Source organism: Mastigoproctus giganteus, chromosome 5, assembly GCF_048544385.1.
Source record: "Mastigoproctus giganteus isolate SK-2022 chromosome 5, ASM4854438v1, whole genome shotgun sequence".
Lineage (NCBI taxonomy): Eukaryota > Metazoa > Arthropoda > Arachnida > Uropygi > Thelyphonidae > Mastigoproctus > Mastigoproctus giganteus.
The window spans coordinates 229,311,445-229,334,644 of record NC_143579.1 but is presented as its reverse complement, the minus strand read 5'-3'; the positions used below and the strand labels follow the sequence as shown (position 1 = coordinate 229,334,644).

Here is a 23,200-nt window from a genome sequence, read left to right as displayed (position 1 = left end):
CTTTGCATCGACGCCGTTAATATCCCTCTTGTGGTGTCGTTGGCGCATGTCTGGTAATGTATCGTCTGGAATCGCTGTAATTATTGTTTGGTACAGAAGGTTGGATTCATGCGAAGTAATTACGAGAGATCATTAAGTAAGAGAATTTACTTATATTTTCCAAATTTATTGCTTAGTTGTATTAAAAATAGGGTAATGTGTTGTGACTGGTTTTATTATTATTGAGCAGTTACTGAGATTGTTCAAAAATGTCTTTGGAGGAGTAACTTGTTAAATTGAAATGGAGTTTATAATATCAACTTGGATTAAATTAATTTTTAATTACATAATGGACTCAGAAGTTCCGAAATGGGTTGAAGGTGGAGAAGATGAAAGAAGATACTTGTTGACATTAGACTTCAACTTATGTAGATTGCAATTTTCAGGAAAAACGTATGAAGGAAGGTTGTTCCAGAAAAGAAGTTGAATGAATAAATGAAGAAGAAGAAAAGTTGGTTCTGTAAGTTTGAAGTTAGACAGTAAAAAGATTTTGACAGCACGTATTCGGACTGCTTTGGAAGAGAGAATGGAACTTATAGAAGCCAATTCAGAAGAACAGTGCCCATGGAAGTATCTATAGAAAAGGAATGTAGCAGGAACAAAAGGTCTGAGACAGAGAGTAGAAACTCTGTTAGAGATGAGTCATTAATTAACCTAACTGCCCTCTTTTGAATGGAATCTAGAAGCCTGTCCAAAACCATTCTAAAATAAACATCTAATGCCTGCTCAATTTCCGTCATAAAAATGCTATGCAGTCGTATACCTATTTCTTCTTCAAGAGGAGTTTTTCCATTTACAATGGGTTTCCTCAGCCTACAAGTTATTTTTTGGTAGGATTTTTTTCGCGCCACAAAGTGCGGTTTAAGGTGTCTTGGTCAGTTAAACCTCTGGCTCCCGTGCTCCATCCATTCATGTCCTCCTAGTATTCCTATTTTCCTTCTTCCTGGAGGTATCCATTCCAGGATAGCCTTTGGATATTTGGTTTCTTGCATCCGTTTTACATGTCCATACCATGTTAAACGCTTTTCTTCGATAGCATCAATAATATTCTTTTTCACTTCCATTTTCTCTCTTATGTCTTCATTCCGTTTTCTATCTCTTCTAGTTCTTGCCGAGATTCTCCAAAAATCCATTTCTGTGGAGGAAAACTTGTTTTCCCCCTCGCCTATTCAAACTCTGGGTTTCCACTCCATACAATAAAAGACTTTGTACAATCGTTTGAAATATAAGTTTCTTATTTAACTATAACTATACCAATTTACACCTGATAGACTCTTGCCAATTAACCTATTACGTCCTCCATTTTATTCTGAAATCCCTGGTCAAGCTGGCCTTAAAGGGTATATTGCAAGTGTACATATTATCTCTGCAATAAAGAATATTTCTTTCTTTATTTGTTTATATTACTGAATCGCTAGTACTAAATTTCTCTTTTGTTGGATGTTGAAAAATCATCGCTGTTTGGGGTATCGGGTATCGCTGACAGCTGCTGCAATACTCCGGAAAGGTATTGAGCGAGTACCCCAGAACGGGTACTAGTTCACTACTTTTACTTCTCCCTTCCCACTAAAAATCAACAGTTAGCCCCTGTGCTACAGGACTAACTGTTGAATTTTAGTGGGAGTGGAGAGAGAGATTAAAAAGTATATTTAGAACCAGCAGGGTGCAAAAACAATATTTTCTCCCCAGTTATTAGACCGTGGTCATTAGGTCTCATGGGCATTGGTCTCATACATAGGCGCCAGCTATGGAGAATATAGTTGGCGCCTAGTATGTGACATCTCCATGCTATTACACGGAAAAAACTTTCTTCTTTTCATTTTTAAATACTGTACAGCATTTGCAAAATCCAGAACAGGAAACGGATATAAATATGTTCAGCTCATCATTATGGGAAGGTAGGACTAAACATTCAAAACGACACTTTTGATTTGCAGAACTGTCTTTACTTAAGAGAGGATTTTTGATTCATTTCCGATGCTTGCATCTTATAATGCAAATTTTTGCACCTCACAGGTGTCACCTGGCCTTATCGATGGTGTCGTGGTGACCCTGGATGAAAAGCAGGGGCAGATTAGCAGATTTATAAATTTCCGGACCATAGACAAAACATACTTACACAGACACCCCTATAAGATGGGAGGAATTTGATTAAAATACTGTTAACTAGTGCTCGAATTGTCTTTAAAAAGGTAAAGTTATTGAGCCGATAAGTTTATAGGACATTCCTGAAAATTTTGATATGCAAAAAGGGTTTCAAAAAAAGGAAAAATTTATAACTTATAATTTGGGGGCGTTAGACGAAATATCCATTGAATATTAAAGTAATGATACTCAAATCACTAATCCGAGACTATTTTTAAAAATAAAGAATAGGTAATGTGTTGTGTTCTAACGATTACAATTAGAAAAGATAATGTAATACAAGAAAACCTGGGCTGAAAGTTGTCAAGAGCTCAGTCCACTTGCAGGCCAAAGAAAACTGTCTTATTTGTGCATCCGCGCGGTAGAGCAGTAATCACCGCCCTCCCCCATACCGGCTAGAAAAAGCCCGCATTCGAATAAAATCAATGACGCGAGGAACTTTTATGGACTCTTTTTTAACTCCGTGGCTGTGGAGTGAAAAAAGCGCTTCATGAGAGTAGACAGCAAGGTTCCTTCCCACCCCGAAAAACAAGCAAATAGACCAGAAACACACGCAATTTGTAGACATGATACACATGGGGAGATGAGTTGGCTCTTGTGTGGCTCTAATATGACAGTTTGTTTAAATGTAATCCCTTATTTTAATTAAACATAACTTAGCTTTAGCCTTTTCAGTATTGTGTGATGCAGTTGAATTTTGTGAGTGAGAGCGAGAGAGAAAAGGGACGGGTTGCAGTTATTCCATCGTTAAGCAGCTGCTTCTTGCTGATAATTTTTACTTCTAGGAGAGACAATACCGAACCCGAACTAAAATTAAGTCATCTGGGTAAGTTTCTCTTCCTAATGTATTCCATTAACTCTGAAGTGCTGCGCCTCCCCTCACCCAGTTCATTTCTCTTTATTTTTCGTTCGATCTTTTTGCGTTAAATTCTAATATAAAACTTAGGGTAAAATCAGTGCAAGATTAAGGCACGGGCAAGCAGGGCCCTTGCCCGGGGCGCCAAACACAGAAGAAGAATGAGGCAAGAAATATACACTGAGTGATCACTGAATTATGACCACCCCTATGAAAACTGAATGCAACCCGTTGACCACGTGAGCTACGAGAGTGCGGAGTTAGTTAACATACGTAGCATAGATAAGGTGTCAGTGGTTCAGTAGTTAGTAAAATTTCAAGCGTGATGGGTAAAAGGAAGAAGGAACGAGCTGATGCCTCCATTTCCCAAACGGCTGACCTGGTGGGGTGTTCGAGAGCCGCTGTAGTTAAAGTGTAACAGGACTGGCGTCAAAATGGTCGAACAACGCCCCAACGGCAAAACTGCAAAGGTCAGCGAAAGGTTGATGTTAGAGGTGAGCGCTGGGTCCGACGACTCATACAGGCACAGCACTATTGAAGAGTTGACTACCCAATATAACATGGGCCAACCTGGAACAATATCTGGCATGACCATGCGTCGCACGCATGAGCTATACCAGCAGACGACCCCTACAACACCTCTCGTAACCAAGGTTCATTGACGTAAAAGACTCGACGTGCAAAAAGTATGCAAGTTGGACGTTAGAAGACTGGAAGAAAGTGTGCTGGTCGGATGAGTCACGTTATTTACTCCACACCGTGGATGGTCGTGTATGGATTAGGCGTCAACAACATGAGGCTCTTGATCCATCATGCAAGGTATCAAAAGTGCAGGCCGGTGGAGGCGGTTGTATGGTGTGGGGCATGTTTCACTGGCAGGAACTTGGACCCCTGGTGCATGTGGAACAACGTATCAGTGGTCTCCGCTATCGTCAACTGCTTGTATCGATTGGCCTACGAACTTCCCCGATAGCAATGCCATAGAGCACTTGTGGGACATTATGAAAGGCATATGAGGCGTTTGGATACACCAGTCACTTCCATATCTGCATTGCTGACCGCATTACACACAGTTTGGTTGGCCATACCTCCCGAACGCTTCCGGCATCTCGTCGAATCAATGCCACGTCGGATAGCTACTGCACTGAGGGCAAAAGGTAGGTCGTCATAATTCAATGATCACTCAGTGCATATATCCTTAGTAAGATGGCGCAGAAAGCCATTCTGTCGGGGAATACTTTGGTTCAGCTCTGGGTAAAATTATGTGATCTGTTTTTCACACCCAGTTTATTAAACCCATTATTCAGTTCTCCATATAATCCTTGTCTAGCCACCTTAATTCAAAAAGGTTAGCCTTTAGTATTTAAAGTCTAATGAGATATTCTCTTTATTTGAGAGAGAGCTGAACCCAATCATTGAATCAAAAGCCTAGTGATACTAAATGAATTTATTCTATACTAGTTGTCTAAACTCTTGAGGTCCATGTTCAGTTGATAATAATCTATAATGTTATCGATAAAGCTGATACCTTGTCAATATGAATCATTGCCTATAGCTCACATGTATGTAAACCTTTTCTTTTCCTTTTTTTTTTTGTTGTTGTTGTTTTTTGTTATACAGTATATCTTGTTCTGTCACCTTATTTGGTTAATATCCGCTCCTCAGTAAAAACACTCCGAATACGTATAAAAGACAACAGAAAGAAATCAATGAAGATTAATAAGTAACTTACTCTATCTGAAGTCACAGATATTCACCCCGGGGGCTCACATCTGGTGAGTATGGGCTTGGCACACCCAGGGTCCTGAGCTGGAGATCATCATTCTTCTCTTTCTTGGTGATTGCCTTCCACTTTTATCTCTCTCTCTCTCAGGATTACTCGGGAACTTTTTTTTTTTCCTGGTGCAGCATAAGCCTCTGGCTTCCTTGCATAATAATAATAATAATAATAATATTATTATTATTATTATTATTATTATTATTATACTTTACATTGAAAATATTTTTTTGGGTTATTGTGGGTCCTAGGTATCTACACAGGGAATACCCACTTTGTATAGACTAGGGTATCAAAAACAAAAAGCACTTTAGAATCTGTGTTTGCAAGGGGTGGGTTCTCCTCCCCAGTAGAAAGCAGATTCGCCCTAAACTCCATTGCGAGTTAAAACCACTAAGCCTCCGTTACCAGCCCATTTCCCCCTCCCTCCTCATCTAGGCCAGAGTGCGCAATTTAATATAAGTACATAAAGTAATTAAAAGAGCTCCCTCGGGCTGGCCAACACATCTGTATTTTAAGACTCCACTTTTGCAAGTACATACATTGTTACCTGTAAAATGCACCTGCACATTTAATAGCCTAATTTAACACGGCCCTGCTAATAACTTCTGAACAAGTATTCAGAACCATCAAATTTTGGTGAATAGTTGGAGAGTAATCAAAATTAGATCAAACAATTATGTTAATCAGCTACAGCTTGAAGTACTATTAGTTCTCATTAAATCGATCAAACATATTTTTAGAATAGTTTCTCAGCCATTTTTCTTGAAATTGTTATATGTTGATGGGTAGTTCTCTGTTCATGTCCCGTGGAATTTTTTTAGTTCATTAGCAAAAGAATTAACAATCAGGAATGATGTAAAAATATGCATTCATATTTGAATTATTTTTTATCGTTAAATACGAATCACATCTGAATCTGATAAGGAGAGTAAATCGACAAAATGGAAAACATCTTTATAGATTATGATGGTTACACTTATTGATTAATGACGTGTATAGCGCGTTCTAGGTTTCTAATATTTCTCACTTATGTAGCGAATTATAAATTTTCTACTTGTGAAGCAACGGACTGTATGAAATTTAGAATAATGAAAATGTGATTTTGAATTAATTCGAAAATGCGATTAATTGAAATCCTCTGTATTGATTAACTTCGCTTGCCCTTACGTTTTATAAATGTATAAATTGGATAAAACGTGCACGGATTACTCATCAGATGGAGCCACTATCGGAAATGAAATTAATTTTGATTACAAGTTTGAATTGATCAATTAAACGAGCTTAAACGTTTAATTTATTACATCAGTGGTGAATAATCAGATAGATCATGATTAAAATTTTGCAAATCCCAAGAAAAATCACCATTATTTATTTATTTACATGTTTATTTTTAATTAAAAGTTATCTTCACAGTGCAGGAAATGTGAATTTTACTAAACGAGATTTTTTAACCTATAGGAAAGATTTTCTAAGCAAGATATGAAATTGCACAACTACATGCACAGCTGAGGCTTTTATTAACACAAATTGTGGACATAACTAGCTGCTATCAGTGTAGGACCTAGAAACCAAGTTATAAAATATTTACACAATATAAGACATAGAAAATTGCAGGGTGTGCTGAGTATGCCTGAGCATACCCTGATCAGACCAAACACGAATTATTTCAATAAATAGTTGTTTATTGTCCTCCTTGTCATGTGTGTACAATGTTTTCATTTCAATTAGTATGCATTACGAAACATTAATTTTTTGTTTGGTATTTAACAGGCACCAGGTGATCAAAAAGCATCTTATCTTATCTTTTTTTCTAGGCAATTCCCATTCCTACATGGTGTCTGTGAGATGCCAGTGGCAGGTGTCTAATCTTGCCATTGGTCTTGGATTTTGCTGGTTAAACAGGAACAGCTGACAAAAATACAGATGTTCACACTGCATCTGCTAGATGCTGTGTGAGCATCTAGATTTCAATCTGGGGGATCAATGACCTTGAAAATTATAAAAAAAAATATTAAAAACTTTATTATTATTATTGGTTACTCTCATTTATTTTTGTTCAATATTTTTAATTGGGTTTAGCAAATTATAATTAATAGATCACTTCAATTCAGTAAAAAAGATAAAAATATGTTCTCTTGAAATTAGAGCAAACATAATTTTAGAATATCTTCTCAGCCATTTTGTTCAAAACTGTTATATGTTCATGAGGAGTGTTCCCTGTTTGTGTCCCATAGCATTTTTTTCCCCAATTCATTAGCAAGAGAACTAATTATAATATGAATATAAAATCAGGGATGATGTAGAAATATGCATTCATATTTAAAGTTTTATTTTTTATCATTAAATGCAAATCGCATCTGGCAACTTGACAAAAATGCCCAAGATTTTTATTATGATGCAATGCATTATTGATTTTTTTTATATAATTAAAACAAAAAGAGGATATCATACAGACATCATGTCTGTTAAATTGGGAGTATGGATGAAGGAAGGTTAAGCAAACACCAGTTGTTCCCAGGGGCAGGCTGTCCTGAGGGTGCCAGGGGTGCACTGCACCCAGGCAGCAACATTCAAGGAGTGCCTAGAAACCTGAAACTTGCATACACATATGAAGAAAATTTTAAAAGGGGTTTGCCAAATTGTGATTGGCACCTGGGCACCATATTACCTAGGAACTCTCCTGGTTATCCCAGTCCTGCACTGTTACTTAAACACTTTTAAATTGTTTTACACTGGTATTTTATAATTTGTCATTATATGCATAAAAACCATCCTGTGCACTTGGTACCAGTACCCATCACAGAAGTTTTACCCCATTAATAATAATTGTCATTATTATTATTTGTCATCATTATTATTTGTTATTATTATTATTTGCTATTATTATTTATTATTATTATTATTATTATTATTTGTCATTATTTTATGAAAATTTGTTTTGTTTTCTTGTATTTTTATTTATTTTTCTGCATGTTTTTTATTTTTGTTTATTTCAGTGTCTATGCCCAACATTTCATTGCGGCCACCTTTATTAGGTAATAGTTATATTTTTTGTTAAAGGAATTATTTTTTAATCAAGTAACTATAAAAAAATTTATATATGAATATACATACTAGTCATGCCATAAATAGTGTTATACAAGTATGCACTTAATATTCAGCTTACTCAATCCATTCAAAGCTTTAAACACCTCAATCTGATCTCCCCACAGGTACCTAGTCTCGAGACTCTGCAATTTGCAGAACACCAGTCTGATTGCCCTTCTCTGCACCCATTCCAGCAGATCTTCATCCTTAATATATAAAGTGAGGCCTCCAGACCAGTATACAGTACTCAAGATGCAGCCTAACCATGGCCTTATACAAAGAGATAATCACCTCCTTATCCCTGCTAGCAAAGTTTCTGTATATCATTGACAAAATGCTGTGAGCTGTCCTGGTCTGCTCTGCTCAGAGAATTTCATGGCTGACCACACAATTACTCCCAGGTCTTTTTCATTCTCCACTACCCTGAGCGTAGTACTACACAGTTGATAAGCTACTCTGGGGTTACTGCTACCCATATGCAGTACTTTGTGTTTGTCAATGTTAAATTCCAACTGCCATTTCTCAGCCCATTGACCCAATTTTCCTAGATCTTGTTGCAGTAGCTCAACCTGATGACTTTCTTTAACCATCCTGCCAACCTTTGTATCATCTGCAAACTTCTTACTTATTAGGCCTGATATACCATTATCAATATCAACGATAAATACTGAAAACAACAATGGGCCCAGCACTGAACCCTGGAGAACTCCGCTAATAACATTAGTCCACAAAGAGCAGTGCCCACTGATAACCACTCTCTGTCTTCTTTCACTTAACCATCCCTTTATCCATAGCAGTAACTTGCCCTTAATGTCACATTTCTCTAGTTTGTACAGCAGTCTTTTATGTGAAACAATATCAAAAGCCTTCCAGAAATCCAAGTGATTTCAAATTATTTTTTGCATCTAGTTCCTTGGTCATTGCATCATAATAACCTATCAGATTAGTTAGACAAGATCACCCTCTAACAAATCTTTGCTGTGATTGCAGTATAACTGCATGCCTGTCTAGATGGTCCTGCATTACTTCTTAACTAGTGATTCCATTATTTTCCCTGGAACAGACATTAAGCTAACAGGTCTGTAGTTACTCACATCACCTTTTGATCCTCTTTTATGAACTGGGGACACATGATGAAAGATTTATTTAGTGCATCAGGTTCTGGGCCGTTCTGGGAAGTCTTCTTCAGTGATAAAGTTAAATTCATTTAAATTTATTAGTAAAATAAAATTAACTATTTGTCACTGAAGATGACTCTCCAGAGAGGAACTGAACAGATCTGGTACACAAAGTATAAATCCTTAATCACCCATATACTCTCTTTCATACAACTGTGCCCAATTATATATAAAAATAATTATATATATATATATATATATAATTTTTTTTTATCCTTTAAGAGGTGAAGGTAGGGGAGTTTTAAGGGTTCTAAGATCTGTGGGCTCCTTTTCCTGATGACGATGAATATAGGATATAAGTAAATAAAAAAACTGCATAAATGGTGCATGGTTCCCAAAAACTTAAGACCATATGCTTTAGCTCAAGAGCATAATGGTCAAGGGAGCACTGGGAGGAGGTGACCGTAATTTTTATTATCTGTGATGTGTAATGTAATAATGTTGATACTAAAGTGAATGTTTCTTGAAAAAGCTAATCATTTAATGCTTTAAATCGAATCAGTGATGAAGATTTTGTGAAATAGTTCTGCCTGCACAAACAGAAAAGAAACAGAGTCACTTACACTTTTGCCCATCTGTTTTGAAACACCTACAGGAATAAAAATTTTGGTCTATATAGTTATGTCAAGGTGCTATAATCTTCTACTAATCTTCTATCCCTATTGGACATATATCGATATTAGACAGGCATGTTCCACTGGAAAAGAGTTACTTTAATGCTTATTCATTAAAAGAATTGTTTTCAAATTAGGGCCAGAAATCATAAGGAAATAAACAGCAAACACTCAGAAATTATTTTTATCACATGATGATGATACGGTGCATGCCACTTATGTCATTACGGATAATATTATCACTTTTATTAAGTCCCAATCAGATGTACACTAATACATAGAAAAATGCCATTTATTGTAATCAGTGCTTCAGTTTACATTATCGCTTTTTTATGCCTTATTGTGGTTTATGCATATGTAATCTTGATTTGTTTTCTTCACACAGTTCATATGGTTGTCTTTACATATGAATGTAAAAGAAAGTGCTGTACCTCTACTCTTACCAATCACTGTTTTGCAGTAGAGCATTAACCCTTTTCTAATTCTTGATTTTATTCTTTTGTTTATTTATTTTTAATGGTTTGTATGGATTCTCAGAAACACACACATATATATATATATATATAAATAATATATTATTTTATATTAACAGCTGCATGCCTGCATTCTTGTATAAGCAGAACACTGCTTATTGTGATATATATATATATATATATATATATATATATCATATACAAAAAACTCCCATCACAGTTCTCCTGCTTACAGCACTATCTGGCTTTTAATACTATTTTATTCTGGTACAATAAGCAATCTTCTGAAGTCACACAAGTTTTTTAATAAATACTAGGGGGCTCAGCCCCCTGCTCATTTTGCTCGGCAACCCCTGTGCATGCTTTTCTACATAATATGTAGAGGTATGAAAGAGTAAGTCAAATATTTTCTACGTAAAAGACACACCTGTCAAAATGCACTGATCAATATCTAATCTAATATATAAAAGAAAATAGGAAGTGTAAGGAATAACTATAAAAAGTAAAATTGTGTGAATGTTGAGTGAATGAAAGTTATTATTAATTGCGTGTTCTATCTTAGCCTCTTCACAACACAGACTGATGGCTATGCAGGCCCTCAGGGACCTCATGGTTATCCAAGCTGACACCAGACACCATGCTGTAGCTTTTCCTAGCTGGCATGGTGTGGGATGCTGACACTGGCCATTTGGGTAACCCCCAGGTCAGCGTGGGACAGAGCTGCAAAAAGCACGCTCCACCATAGGGATTTCTTTTCCTATGTTTTTTTATTCCTATAACCTGAGGTGGTTGAGTGACCTTCCGATAAATACCCTTCCCCCTGGGTGCTTCCTTTTGCCTGGTGTCTCACCCCACCACCCACTTTCAACTCCCACCCTCTGGACCAGGATGGGCATCCTGTATCAGATACCCTTACTGTTTCTCCCTTCAAATCAGGTGGGTGCCTCTTCTAGTCTCTACCCTTTTTATCCCACACCCTCTTCCTATCTCCCCATTATCTCCTTTCCAATAAAAAATTTGGTAAAACTCCAGCAAAACAATGATTGACAAGTTGTGACCCCGCCCACTGTCCTCCTAGGTTGATATACCTAGGGTGTTTTCTGCCCCACTTGCTGCTCTCTTTAGATTGCTAACTCATTTTCTGATTAAAAAACAGCAGGATGGTGGGGGGTTAAGCACCCTACCTAAGCTAAGCACCCCCTCCTCGACAATACAAAACAATCAGAAAGAAAATGCCTCCACAATAATCACCCAATCACAGAACTCGACCGTATAATCACTCAGTTCTACAACCATGCCCACTGAGTGAGTATAATTGCAGCACTGAGTGGGAGGTGCCTTCACCCATCAATCACTGCCGTCTTTCCTTGCTTTCATCGGTGTACCCTATACTGGAGTTCAGCCAAATTTTTTTTTTTTTTTTTATTATTATTTATTATTATTATTATTATTATTAATGGCCATATGGTACAAGGAAGCCTGAGGCTTATGCTGCAACAGCCAAAAAAAAAAAAAAAAAAAAAAAATTCCCAAGTTACCCCCTGAGAGAGAGAGAGAGAGAGAGAGAGAGAGAGAAGTAGAAAGGAATCACCAAGAAAGAGAAGAATGATGATATCCAGCTCAGGACCCTGGGTTTGCCAAGCCCATACTCACTAGATGTGAGCCCCCGGGGTTATTGGGCTTGGATAACCCAGGGTTTGCCCCACCAGAGCTTTCTTCTCTCCTAATGTCTCTTGGCCTGCCTCTCTGGGGCAGTGACAGAAACTGGGGGTGTTAGTGGCTCTCCACAAGCTCCCAGGCAGACTGGCTAAGTGACCAGAGGAACAACAAAACTCACACTAGCACACACTCTGGACTTATGCAGCATACTGTAGTCTACACAGAGTAAAAATGCGGAGTTGGGGGACACCTCCAGTGCCACCTGGCAAAAAAACACTTATGTCAGTATGATCAATAACTAATTGGGAAATGACCTATGTAATTATTTACTTGTGCATTTGTAGTGCGTGGAATTCTCAAGGTCAAATAAATATCACTGTGTAATTATTTACCTTATTATTTATACCATATACCTTATTTACCTAGTCATTATTTACCTACATTTACATAGGTCACTTAGGAATAGGCCTTTTGCTTCGGGTTCCATAATGCACGAGGAATATTGTTGCATCCGAAAGAGCAGGACTAAAATATTTAACTGAAATATTTACAAACTATACAAATATTTACAAATATGCAATATTCATTAATGTACAAAAAACGTTACAGTGGAACGTTTGATGCCACGGCATCATTTGATGCCAATTAGACAGTGAAGAATGTGCACAAGGTGGTGAACATTATGGAAGCAGTTGTCAATAATTAATTGCATTTGTAGTGATGTAATTGCCTCGCTCTCTTCTCCCATTGGCTCGAATAAATATCATTAGGAGGAAAACTTTTTTAATGTATAGAGAGAAATTGCACAATTTATGATTCATAGAATTATTAATCATTGTGGAGTCACATTTACTTCATAGAAACTACTCATACTGCAGATGGTGTTTATTCATATTTAACTCAAACATCTGAATGTAGATAAGCTGCTTTTTATGACTCAGTGTCTATTCACTGCACTCACATGATCCTTTCAACTTTTGTTAAACTGAACATTATTTGTTCAATTTCCTTGCTGGTACAATGATTAGTGTCTTGTGTGTGTGTGTTCATTATGAGATCAATAAATTTCATTAAAGAGAGCATTATATTTAATAAAATATTTCTAAAAGTTTCATTCTTAAAAAGAATGAAAACTAGGATTTAGCTCTTATAACTTTTGTAACATTTTGAAGACATTTGTAACCTCCTGCATCCTCCTTGAGGATGCAGTTAACCAATCTCTCAAAAATTGTAGACCTAGGGGTTGCTGAAGTTATCCGTATTTCTCCAAAAACTAACCATTGGTTTTCTTCTGAGTTGAAAGGTAAGGTGCCTTCCTGAAAAAGCAAAAAGCATTCCAAAAATGGAAAAGAAGAGGGGCCAACCAAGACTGCATCTGTTTCAAGAAAGGGAGAGCCAATTTTCTTAAATTGAAAAGGGCTATGCACTATCAATTAGTTTACAGCTGCCTGAAAGAAAATAAGCAGATTTACTGTAAGCATGTGAAGAAGTGCAATATGAGTCAATCCGTGTTTAATGCCTGGGCTGAATCAAACTTCAGACAACTTGAAAATAAAAGCAGTACTGTATATGCAAATTTGAATATTAAGAAAACCACAAGGCCCAACCTTGCAACTATTCACATTTCTAAGGAATCAATAATAAAGGTGGTCAACAAACTTCCCAATAAAGCTACAATGGCCTGAATGAATTTTCCTGGTTCATATTGAAAGTTTGTAGCATTTACATTATTAATATCCTTCATATCTATATATTTAATTTGATAGTATGAACCAAAGCTATAATGCTCAATACGTTCTACATTGATATCAATATTTGTAAAAGAATAAGAGAAGTTTACCTCGATGTGATACGTAGAACACTTCTGTATGATACTCTTCAGAAATTAAACTGAAAACAATTAAAAAATCAAAAATCTTACATCACATTAAGAAATAATTAACAATAACTGAAAATCAATTTAACACAATTAAAAATTAAGTAAAAAATTAATTTAACGAAAAAAATTTTTTACTTAATTTTAAGAAAGAAAAATCATTTTGTAAATTTTTTTGTAGAACACTTCCGTATGATACTCCCCAGAAATTAAACCAATAAGATTTTCAATTTTTTAATTGTTTTTGGTTTAATTTCTGGAGAGTATCATACGGAAGTGTTCTACATAGCATATTGAACTAAACTTCTCTTATTTGTTTACAAACTATATATTTAATGAAATTCTAAAAACTGGCTCCACACATTTAATCTGGAACTTCTATTATGTCAAACCAGTTCCAAAACACAAATTCCCAAAATGTCTGAAGGATTACAGGCCAATCTCAATTGCGTGCTTGCTTCTGAAAGTTTTCCAAAAAGCGATCCATACAAGACTAGTTGATCACTGTTTCAGCCATAGACTTGAATATCTTCAGTGTCATCAGTGGGCAGTATGCCATCACAAACTTGCTCCAAACTCTCTTTGAAATACAAAAGGCATTCCACAATAAAAGTCAATTGAATGTTATCTTCTTCGACATAGAGGCTGTTGTTGTTGTTGTTATTTGGTTTTTAGGAGCATTAGCAACTAAGGCCATATTGCTCTGGGGATATGCGGTGATCATTCCCTGACCTTTCCGCATCCTCCGTATTTGGTGGTCATGGGCTCTAACCCAGGTCTAATCAAGAAGCGTGTGGTACGCACTGCTGCTCCTGCCCACCTGGCTACGGAGGCACCCATAGAGACTGCATATGATAACCTCTCAGTAAATGCTCTCCTGCACATACTTTAGTTTCATTTCAATATTACTGGAAATCGTAACTTTCCTCATACAGACTTTTAAGTTCCTATGAGGAAAGCCTTCAAATACATGAGATGTATAGCTTGGAAACTAGATGCCTTAGAGGAGACTTGAATAAGGTGTATAAGGCTCTAAGAGGTTAAAGTAAAATGAATGAAAGTGACTTCATCATTGTTACAAATGATTCTAGACTTAGGGACCATAAATTAAAATTATGGGAAAAGAGATTTAGACTGGATCGCAGGAAATTTTCTTTTAGCCAATTATTAATTACTGGAATAAGTTGCCTCCATGGGTGGCAGATAGGCAGTTTTTTTTTTTAAATTTATTTTAATATTTATTTATCATTACTGTCATTATTTTTTGGCTGGTGCAGAAAAAGCCCAGGCCACCTTACACTATGCAACTAAATACTAATAACATTAATGTACGTGTTTAATCCTGCATAAACTAATTAACCACTTTATTTGTTTGAGATCCTATAATTATAAAATATTTTAAAACCATTTTTATATTAACGGGATTTAAGAACGGATTTACATTTGTTTTTATGAAAAAAAAAAAAAAAAACCTTGAACATATGAATTTTTTACTTGCAGATAATGTTCATTACAAAACAACATATGCTTGTGAGGGAAGAGAGCTTCATATTACTTGCAATCAAGGTGATACCATTCGCCTCATAAGAGCAAATTATGGCCGTTTCAGTATTAGCATTTGTAACGATCATGGTAATCTGGATTGGAGTGTGAATTGCATGTCTTATCGTTCTTTTCTAATAATGCAGGATAGGTAAGAAAATTCCAATTAGCACTGATATGTAACTATACTGAAATAATTATTTTATTTAATTTTAACCAAAGCTTCTGTTACTTCACCTAGACTGCAAACATTAAGAAACTGCCTGTGAATAATAAAAAAAATTATTATATTTTTTATTATATATTGTAATACAATAAAATATATATAAATTATTGTATATATTGTATTTTCTGAATTTACTTGTGAAATTCGATTTTATTAGTTTATACCAAGTAACCATGACTTGCATTGAAAAGTATAATGTACGTTATACTTTCCACTTGAATATTTATAAAATTATAAATATTCAAGTTATTTCGATTTATATACACTTGCATGATATTATAATAAACGTTCCACACTTGGTTTTTCAGAGACAGTTAAAAATTGCACTTTACGAAAAAAAGTAAGGGTTCCAATTTTTTTTTATCCTTGGGCATGCCAAAAAAATAGTTTAAAATGGGTGTATTTTATTAGGATACTTTGTTGGATAATAAGAACATAATACCAGGTGGTTATAAAATATGTTTCCCTATTCAGGAAACCCTAGTGTTAGAGATAGCACTGTGAAAATCAGTGGGTATGTCATTTAGGGTATGGGGAAGCGATTTGTAGAAGAAAAAAAATTAGTTCAAATTTCTGCCACCAGGGGAGAAATTGGCACTGTAAACATGAGATGGAACCTAGCTTAGGATTAGATTTTAATATCAGAACTTATAAATCTACAGATATTGGATATTATTCTGTGTGTTCACTTGAGATGACATTCTGAAAACAGAAGACTGTAGGCGACAGTTTTGCGTAACATCTCATTGGGGGTGTTGGCTACATGCTGTTTACTGCTTGCTTTCAAATCGACAAGCGTCTGTATGCTGCCATGGTAAACTCTGTCTTTCAGGTATCCCCATAGCCAGAAATCATAGGGATTGAGATCTGATGATCGGGCTGGCCAGAACTGTGGAAAGTCTCTAGAAATGATGCGATCATTTCTGAATATTGAATGGAGCAGTTCCTTCCCTTGTCGACAAATGTGGGGAGGGGCACTGTCTTGCATGAACACTATGGTCTCCAAGCATTGCCTTTCTTGCAGAGCAGAACTAATGTGATCTCTTAGATCACATTAGTGACCTTATGGGGGGGTGGCTGTAGACTTCAAAGAAAAATGGTCTGATTATAATCTCTGCTGTGAATCCACGCCATACTGTAACGTATGAACTTTGTAGTGGTCTTTCATGCACAGCAGCTGGACGAGAATATTCAGCAGTTTTGTGCATTTACAGCCCCTTGAAGAGTGAAATGTGCCTCATCAGACCACAAGATCATTCGAGCCCATGTATCGTCAAGTTCCATACGAGCCAGAAATCATAGAGCAAAGTCTATTCGTTGTTGCTGATCACAACACTTTAGTTCTTGCACTACATTAACATTAGGTGAGGCATATGATGCAAGAAAGCAAACTTATACAGCATCAGCCAAAAAAAAAACCCTTCCCATTTCACCCATCCAGTCACTCCAAATGTTTGTCTAGTTCAGCCTTAAAAGCTATCAACTTCCACAACAACAGATGGAAGTTTGTTCCAGCAATCAACTACCCGCTGGCTAAAGGCAAACTTCCGCACATCTATTCTACAACTGTCTTTCCTCAATTTGAATCTATGCCCCCTCAGGTTCTTAATCTGAGCAAGCGGAAGTATTCCATCAGCATTGAGCCTGCTCAAACCATTCAAGGCCTTATACACCTCGATCAGATCACCTCACAGGTGCCCAGTCTCCAGATGCTGCAACTTGCAGAACTTAAGCTTTTCTTCGTAAGCGCACCCCTTTGTTCCTCTCACCAATCTTGTTGCCCTTCTCTGTACTCGTTCTAGCAACTCTACTACACCCTTCCTAAAATGAGGCCTCCAGACCTGTATACAGTACTCAAGGTGTGGCCTGACCATTGCCTTACACAATGGGATAATCACCTCTTTGTCTCTGCTAGCAAAATTCCTATATATATAATTGACAAAACTCCATGACCTGCTCTGGCAGCCCGTCTGCACTGTTCAGAGAACTTCATATCTGACTACACAATTATCCTCAGGTCTTTTTCATTCTCCACCTCCCTGAACACTTTCAAATTTAACCCTAACTCGTGACTTTTTTTCAGCATTGACCTGTACTTGTTAAGTAAATCTGCATGTCTCTTACTCTTAAGGTCATTAGTGTCAACACATACAACAATATCACCTTTTGTGCCCTACGTCATCAACTTTTGCCCCTGGCAGATATACCCCTGGTCCTGTTCCACCTATCCTTTTTGCAAAATATATTCCCCATCTCCCTGGAGTCACGGACAATAACTAGTTCCTGTGGGACCAGTGCATTCTGCCTTGGAGATTGCTGCTGTGTTGTCTGATGCACAGGAGTAAGCTCTGGCGTTGAGTTGGGCAGCTGAGAGCTTTATGGGCCTTTCATATTAATTTCTTCAAGGGCATTTACCCTACACCTCAAGCTCTCATAGATGCCCATCAGAACACTGAGTTGGTGCCTAATTTCTTCACAGTCTCTGCACCTAGCACACACAGACATCCTTCTTGGCTAGATCATGTCCTGTTCTAGACAGGTCTTCAAACATTTCACATTTCGTGCATTGTTTTAGACTGTGATGTGTTGGAGAATCGCCCCCTTCGATTCTCCTGCGAGCCACAGCACTCTGGCTATTCTGTGAACGCTGCTTTGCTGCTCTAGTCTGGGTCATGATTCCGTTAAGTATAATTTAATTAACAATGAACTTTAATAAGATTAATAAATTTTACTGATTAATTGATAATACTATACTAATCTAACAGATTTCTAATATGAATCTTGTACAGGAACCAACAGATGGATGAAAAATTATTGGAAGCACTTTATGTACAGTAGACCAAGCAAGGTTAAAATCTCTTGAGACACCTCTGGCTCTACTGACTGGCAGTGTTTTGCATTCTGACCTGGAGGCTATTGCAACTGCCACTTCATCCACTACCTCCATTCTGATATATGGTCGTCCTCTGCCTGGAATTACAGCTAACTCCCTGGTCGCTTCAAATTTCTTTATTAGTTTTCGAAGCCCCACTGATGTCAAAGGTCCTTTACACAAACCTTTAAGTTTCTGATATTCACATAGTGCTGCATTAGTGTTACTATTATTCTGGTAGAACAGTTTTATTAAAAGAGCATATTCCTTTTTTGTAAGAGCCACAATGGTTATTGACAGTGGCGGCATTGGCCTTTCTGCTTTTATCTAACAGGATGTCATCTGCATAAGCAGTGTGTCTTGAAGTAAATGACAACTTTTACATATGTGCAGCGCCGTTTCCTCCCTAGCGGTGGAAATTGAACTAACTTTTTTTTTCTTCTACAAATCGCTTCCCCATACCCTAAATGACATACCCACTGATTTCCATAGTGCTAATTCTAACTGTTTTGACACTAGGGTCTCCTGAATAGAGAAACTTATTTTATAACCACCCAGTACTTTTAGTAATAGCTGTCATATTATTGAAAAAAAAAAAAAAAAAGAATTATTTCCTGATTACCTTTGGAAAGTCATGAAATAATCGACGAGGCAGATTGAAAAACTAAATACCATGCTAGAGGGTTTCTAAAATTAATGGCAATATAATTAATACTGAATTAAGTTTTTATTTATTTTTTTATAAAATACACTAACTCCACCTACTAGAGGGTTAATTTTGATATCAGCTATTGAAAACAAATATAAATTTTTTTCCACCATTGTTTTTCTTTTATTATTAAAATCATTACCTTTGTTCACTTGCTAATGAAATAGAGCTCCTTGTGAAATTGTACATGTATGAGCTCATCACCATTTTAACATATTGGATCTTTTTTATGGCAAATTCTGTATGTGTGTGCTTCCTTTTGCTAAACTACTAAATTTTCTGCATATAACATTTCTTGCAATAAATTTTTCTGCTATAAAAATTTTACAAGACTGCCATTTAATTTTTTTCAATGAATCTTTTTTTTTTTATCTCCAGTCTGTTTTAGGTTGTACAACATTTAAAAAATATTTATTTCTCTTTAAAGCATTAAAAGCGTTTTGAAAATGGCAGCTTTCATTAAAGTAAAACTAATGATAAAATTAGGATTATTTCCATTTTAATTTAGCTTGAACTGTCATTAATTTAGCTGTCCATTAAAATATATCAGTCCATGAAAATATATCTAATAAGCATTAAGCCTACATAGCTAATGAAAGAATTCAAAGTCTAATAATGTAGTTCAGATATGCTTTCCTAACTTAACCCAAGAGGTATTTTAAACTCAGTTTGCTAAAAGTTCTTACAGAAAGTGATCTTTACTCACTTGGCTTTTTAAACAGATGTTCCCTGAGTTATGCAATTTGAGATATGTATTTTGTTATGCGAGGTGTAATCAAAGAGTTCTAGGCTGACGTTTTATCTTGAAATTGCAACACCATAGTGAGTCGAAACTTGTCTGATGATGCATCTAGATATAATAACACATGAATCACTCATTTATCTGAACCAGTCTGAATCAGCATGCAATGAATAGGTGTTTTATGTGTTTCATTGTATTTTAAAATGAGTGACTTTACTGAGCAATGAATTTGGATCAGATTTCATTTCAAATTAGCAAACATGTGCAACAGAAACTAACAAAATGTTAAAAACAATTTTCAGAGAAGATGCTACATGTCATTTGAAGACTTTTTACTAGTTAGCAAAGTTTAAAGAAGACCACTTGTCCATTAAAGATTATCTGCACTCTGACTGTCCTTCATCTTCAAAAACTGATGTTTAAGGCTTTGAATGGATTGAGCAAGCTCAATACTGATAGATTCATCCACTTACTCAGACCACACATGAGAGGACACAAATTCAAATTGAGGAAGGACAATTGCAGAATAGATGTGCAGAAGTTTGCCTTTAGCCAATGAGTGGTTAATTGTTGGAACAAACTTCCATCTTAAAGAAGAGAATAATACAGTATATATCCAGTAATTAGAATTTTAATGACAAAGAATGAAGCTTTCAGGGCAAATGGACTCCTTCCTCAGCAAACGTATACAGATTATAACAGAATATGGATGTTAGAGATAAAATTTTAATAGACACAAGAGCTGTGCTTGCTCTGATGTGTACGTGGCCACGAGATTGAACATTCATCTACTAGATTTGCATTCGTTGTTGGTACACGGACTTGTGTGGGTTTGCTGCCAGTGTTTATCAAGCTTCAAGACTGTTGATTCCAAGATAGGGTGTAGCCTTGTGCCCTTGCAGTGATTCAAGGTTTTTGAATTGCATGATATGTTCAACGATTCTAGGCAAAGGCGGTGGCGAAAGTGCCAGGATTGGTTGATCACTTCGTAATCATGTTTAGAGTTAAGGTCATGGTGGGTCGACCAGAAATGTTCCAGGAGTGGTCAATGTCACCAAGGCGAATTGATCTGTTATGCTCTGCAAGGCAGTCTTGAAGGCATCTCGAGCTCTCCCCTATATAGCAACTGCCATAATCTTTGCAAGTTCTCTCTCTCAAGTGGTATACCACTCCGCTACGCAAAGGAGGGGCAATTGGAGTTTTCACGTTGGAAGCCAGAGAACGTAATCTCCTTCCAGGTAATTGTAGGCATTTTATGCGGTATTCCTGGAGGAATTTCGAGATCTGGTCTGACATGCCTCGATAGTAGGGAATATAGGTGGAATTAGAATATATACTGTATTATTCTCTTCTTTAAGTCATGGAATTCAGTACCACAGGCCCATTTCTATTTAAACTTCCATCTATTGTTGTGAAAGAACTTTGAACATAAATTCAAGGAAGAACTAGACAAACTGTTGGAAGGAATGAATAGGTGAAATGGGAGGTGTTTTTTTTTGGCTGATGCTATATAAGCTTGCTTTCTTGCATCATTTGGCACTGCTAATGCTAACTGCATGTATTCATGAACTGTTCAGGAATGATCAACTTTTAACTATCCATGAAGTTGCTAGTGAAATTGGTATTTGTAATGGAACATGTAAATCACATTTGATACAAGATTTGGGAATATGATATGTTTCAGCCAAGTTTGGGCCTACCATCTGCACTGATGATCACAAAGAGCAGTGATTTCTTGCAGGTCAGGATCTTTTTCAATGTGATGTTGCTGCTGATCCACACTTTGTTTCTTCCATCATTACTGGTCAACAATGACTCAAAAAAGCAAGACAATCTTGGTTGAATGTGAAGATCTTGCTTATCATATTTTTTGAGTTACAGGATCATTTTGAGTCATTGTTCATTATGAATTTGTCCAACATGGTCAAACAGTGAATCTGGAATACTGAAAGACAGTGATTGCAAAAATGCTGCTTGGAGAAAATGACTGGAACATGGGTTTCACAGAATTGATATTTACATCATAACAATACTCCTGCATGCTCAGTACTTTCCATTCAAGAATTTCTTTTGAAAAAACTCTTGAATGGAAATAATTTCTTCACAAGATGGTGACTACATCACTGTGGTCATCATCTTCTATAATCTCTTGAGAAACTTTTTGTTTCTCAAGCTTAAAAGTTCCTTTGAAGGGCTATAGATTTGCAATGACTGAGAAAATATTCAGAATGCAACCTGAGAACTATATGCAAATACAAAAGAAGCCTATCAAGAATACTTCCAGAAGTTGCATAAGCATTGGAATTAGTGTATACAGTATCAGGGAAACTACTTGAAGACTACTAGAGGAGATCCATCTCTATAGCTAGTAAGCTTCATCATTTTTTAGATATTAGTTCAATCTCTGAACTTTCTGATCACACTTTGTATGTTCTTAGGCATTTTTTTTTTTTTTTTGAAATATATGCAAAAATGTGGAGTGTGCTGTTGTCTTGAAAACTTTTTGTTGTTGTGTTAGCCTGTAGAATCCCACTGTTGAGCAAAGACCTCCCCCGACTTTCTCCATTCTTCTCAGTTCCATGCTAGTCTTGTCCATATGGGACCCATAAGGGACGTTAACTCATCTCTCCACCTGGTTTTCTGTCTTCCTCTATTTCTTTTTCCTTCTCTTGGTAACCAAACAGTTGTGAGTTTATCCTACAAGTCCTCTTGTTTCCTGACTAGATGTCCTGCCCACTTCCATTTTAAGGACGTGGATATCTTGATGGCATCATTGATTTTAAAAACTTTATATCTAACTTGAAAACTTTAATATATAACTAAATATACATTGCCTAGATATTGTGACCTGCTAACAAATATGAAACCAGGAACAAAAAATAACCAGATTATGAACTGCTGTCTATTGACTCCAAATACAGACACCTACTGCCATTACTCATACCTTATTTTGGAACTTATTAGATCTGAAAAAGACAGGTGAAACAGAGAAACCAAATGAACAGACATTCTTACACATCTTTTTAAATATTCTGAGCACAAACATTTCCAAATCTTGGCCAATTGTAAATTGTCCCCATGCTCTATGAGAGGTAGGAACAATAACTATCGTGTTCTTTTGTATAAAGAGACTGAACTGAACTGAACTGCACATGTGCTAAAAAAGGCAGAATACAAAATATATAATCATAATAATATATTAAATTATATTTCAAAATTTATAGGCGCCTCCGTAGCCAGGTGGGAAGGAGCAGCAGTGCGTAGCACACGCTTCTTGATTAGACCGGGGTTCGAGCCCGTCACCACCAAATACAGAGGATGCGGAAAGGTCAGGTAATGACCACCGCATATCCCGGAGCAATATGGCCTTAGTTGCTAATGCTCCTAAAAACCAAATAACAA

At 36.5% G+C, this 23,200-nt stretch overlaps 1 protein-coding gene across 1 annotated transcript in view; it reads left to right on the top strand.

Annotated features, from left to right (window-relative positions):
• The first annotated feature begins 7,820 nt into the window (after positions 1-7,820).
• The window catches only part of LOC150086227 (latrophilin Cirl-like), a 90,168-nt gene continuing 74,788 nt past the window's right edge, over positions 7,821-23,200 (top strand). The window contains exons 1-2 of the mRNA XM_090373781.1: positions 7,821-7,855; positions 15,208-15,400. Coding sequence (XP_090229907.1) covers positions 7,822-7,855; positions 15,208-15,400 — 227 coding nt within the window. The 5' untranslated portion in view covers position 7,821. The remainder of the gene's footprint in view (positions 7,856-15,207; positions 15,401-23,200) is intronic.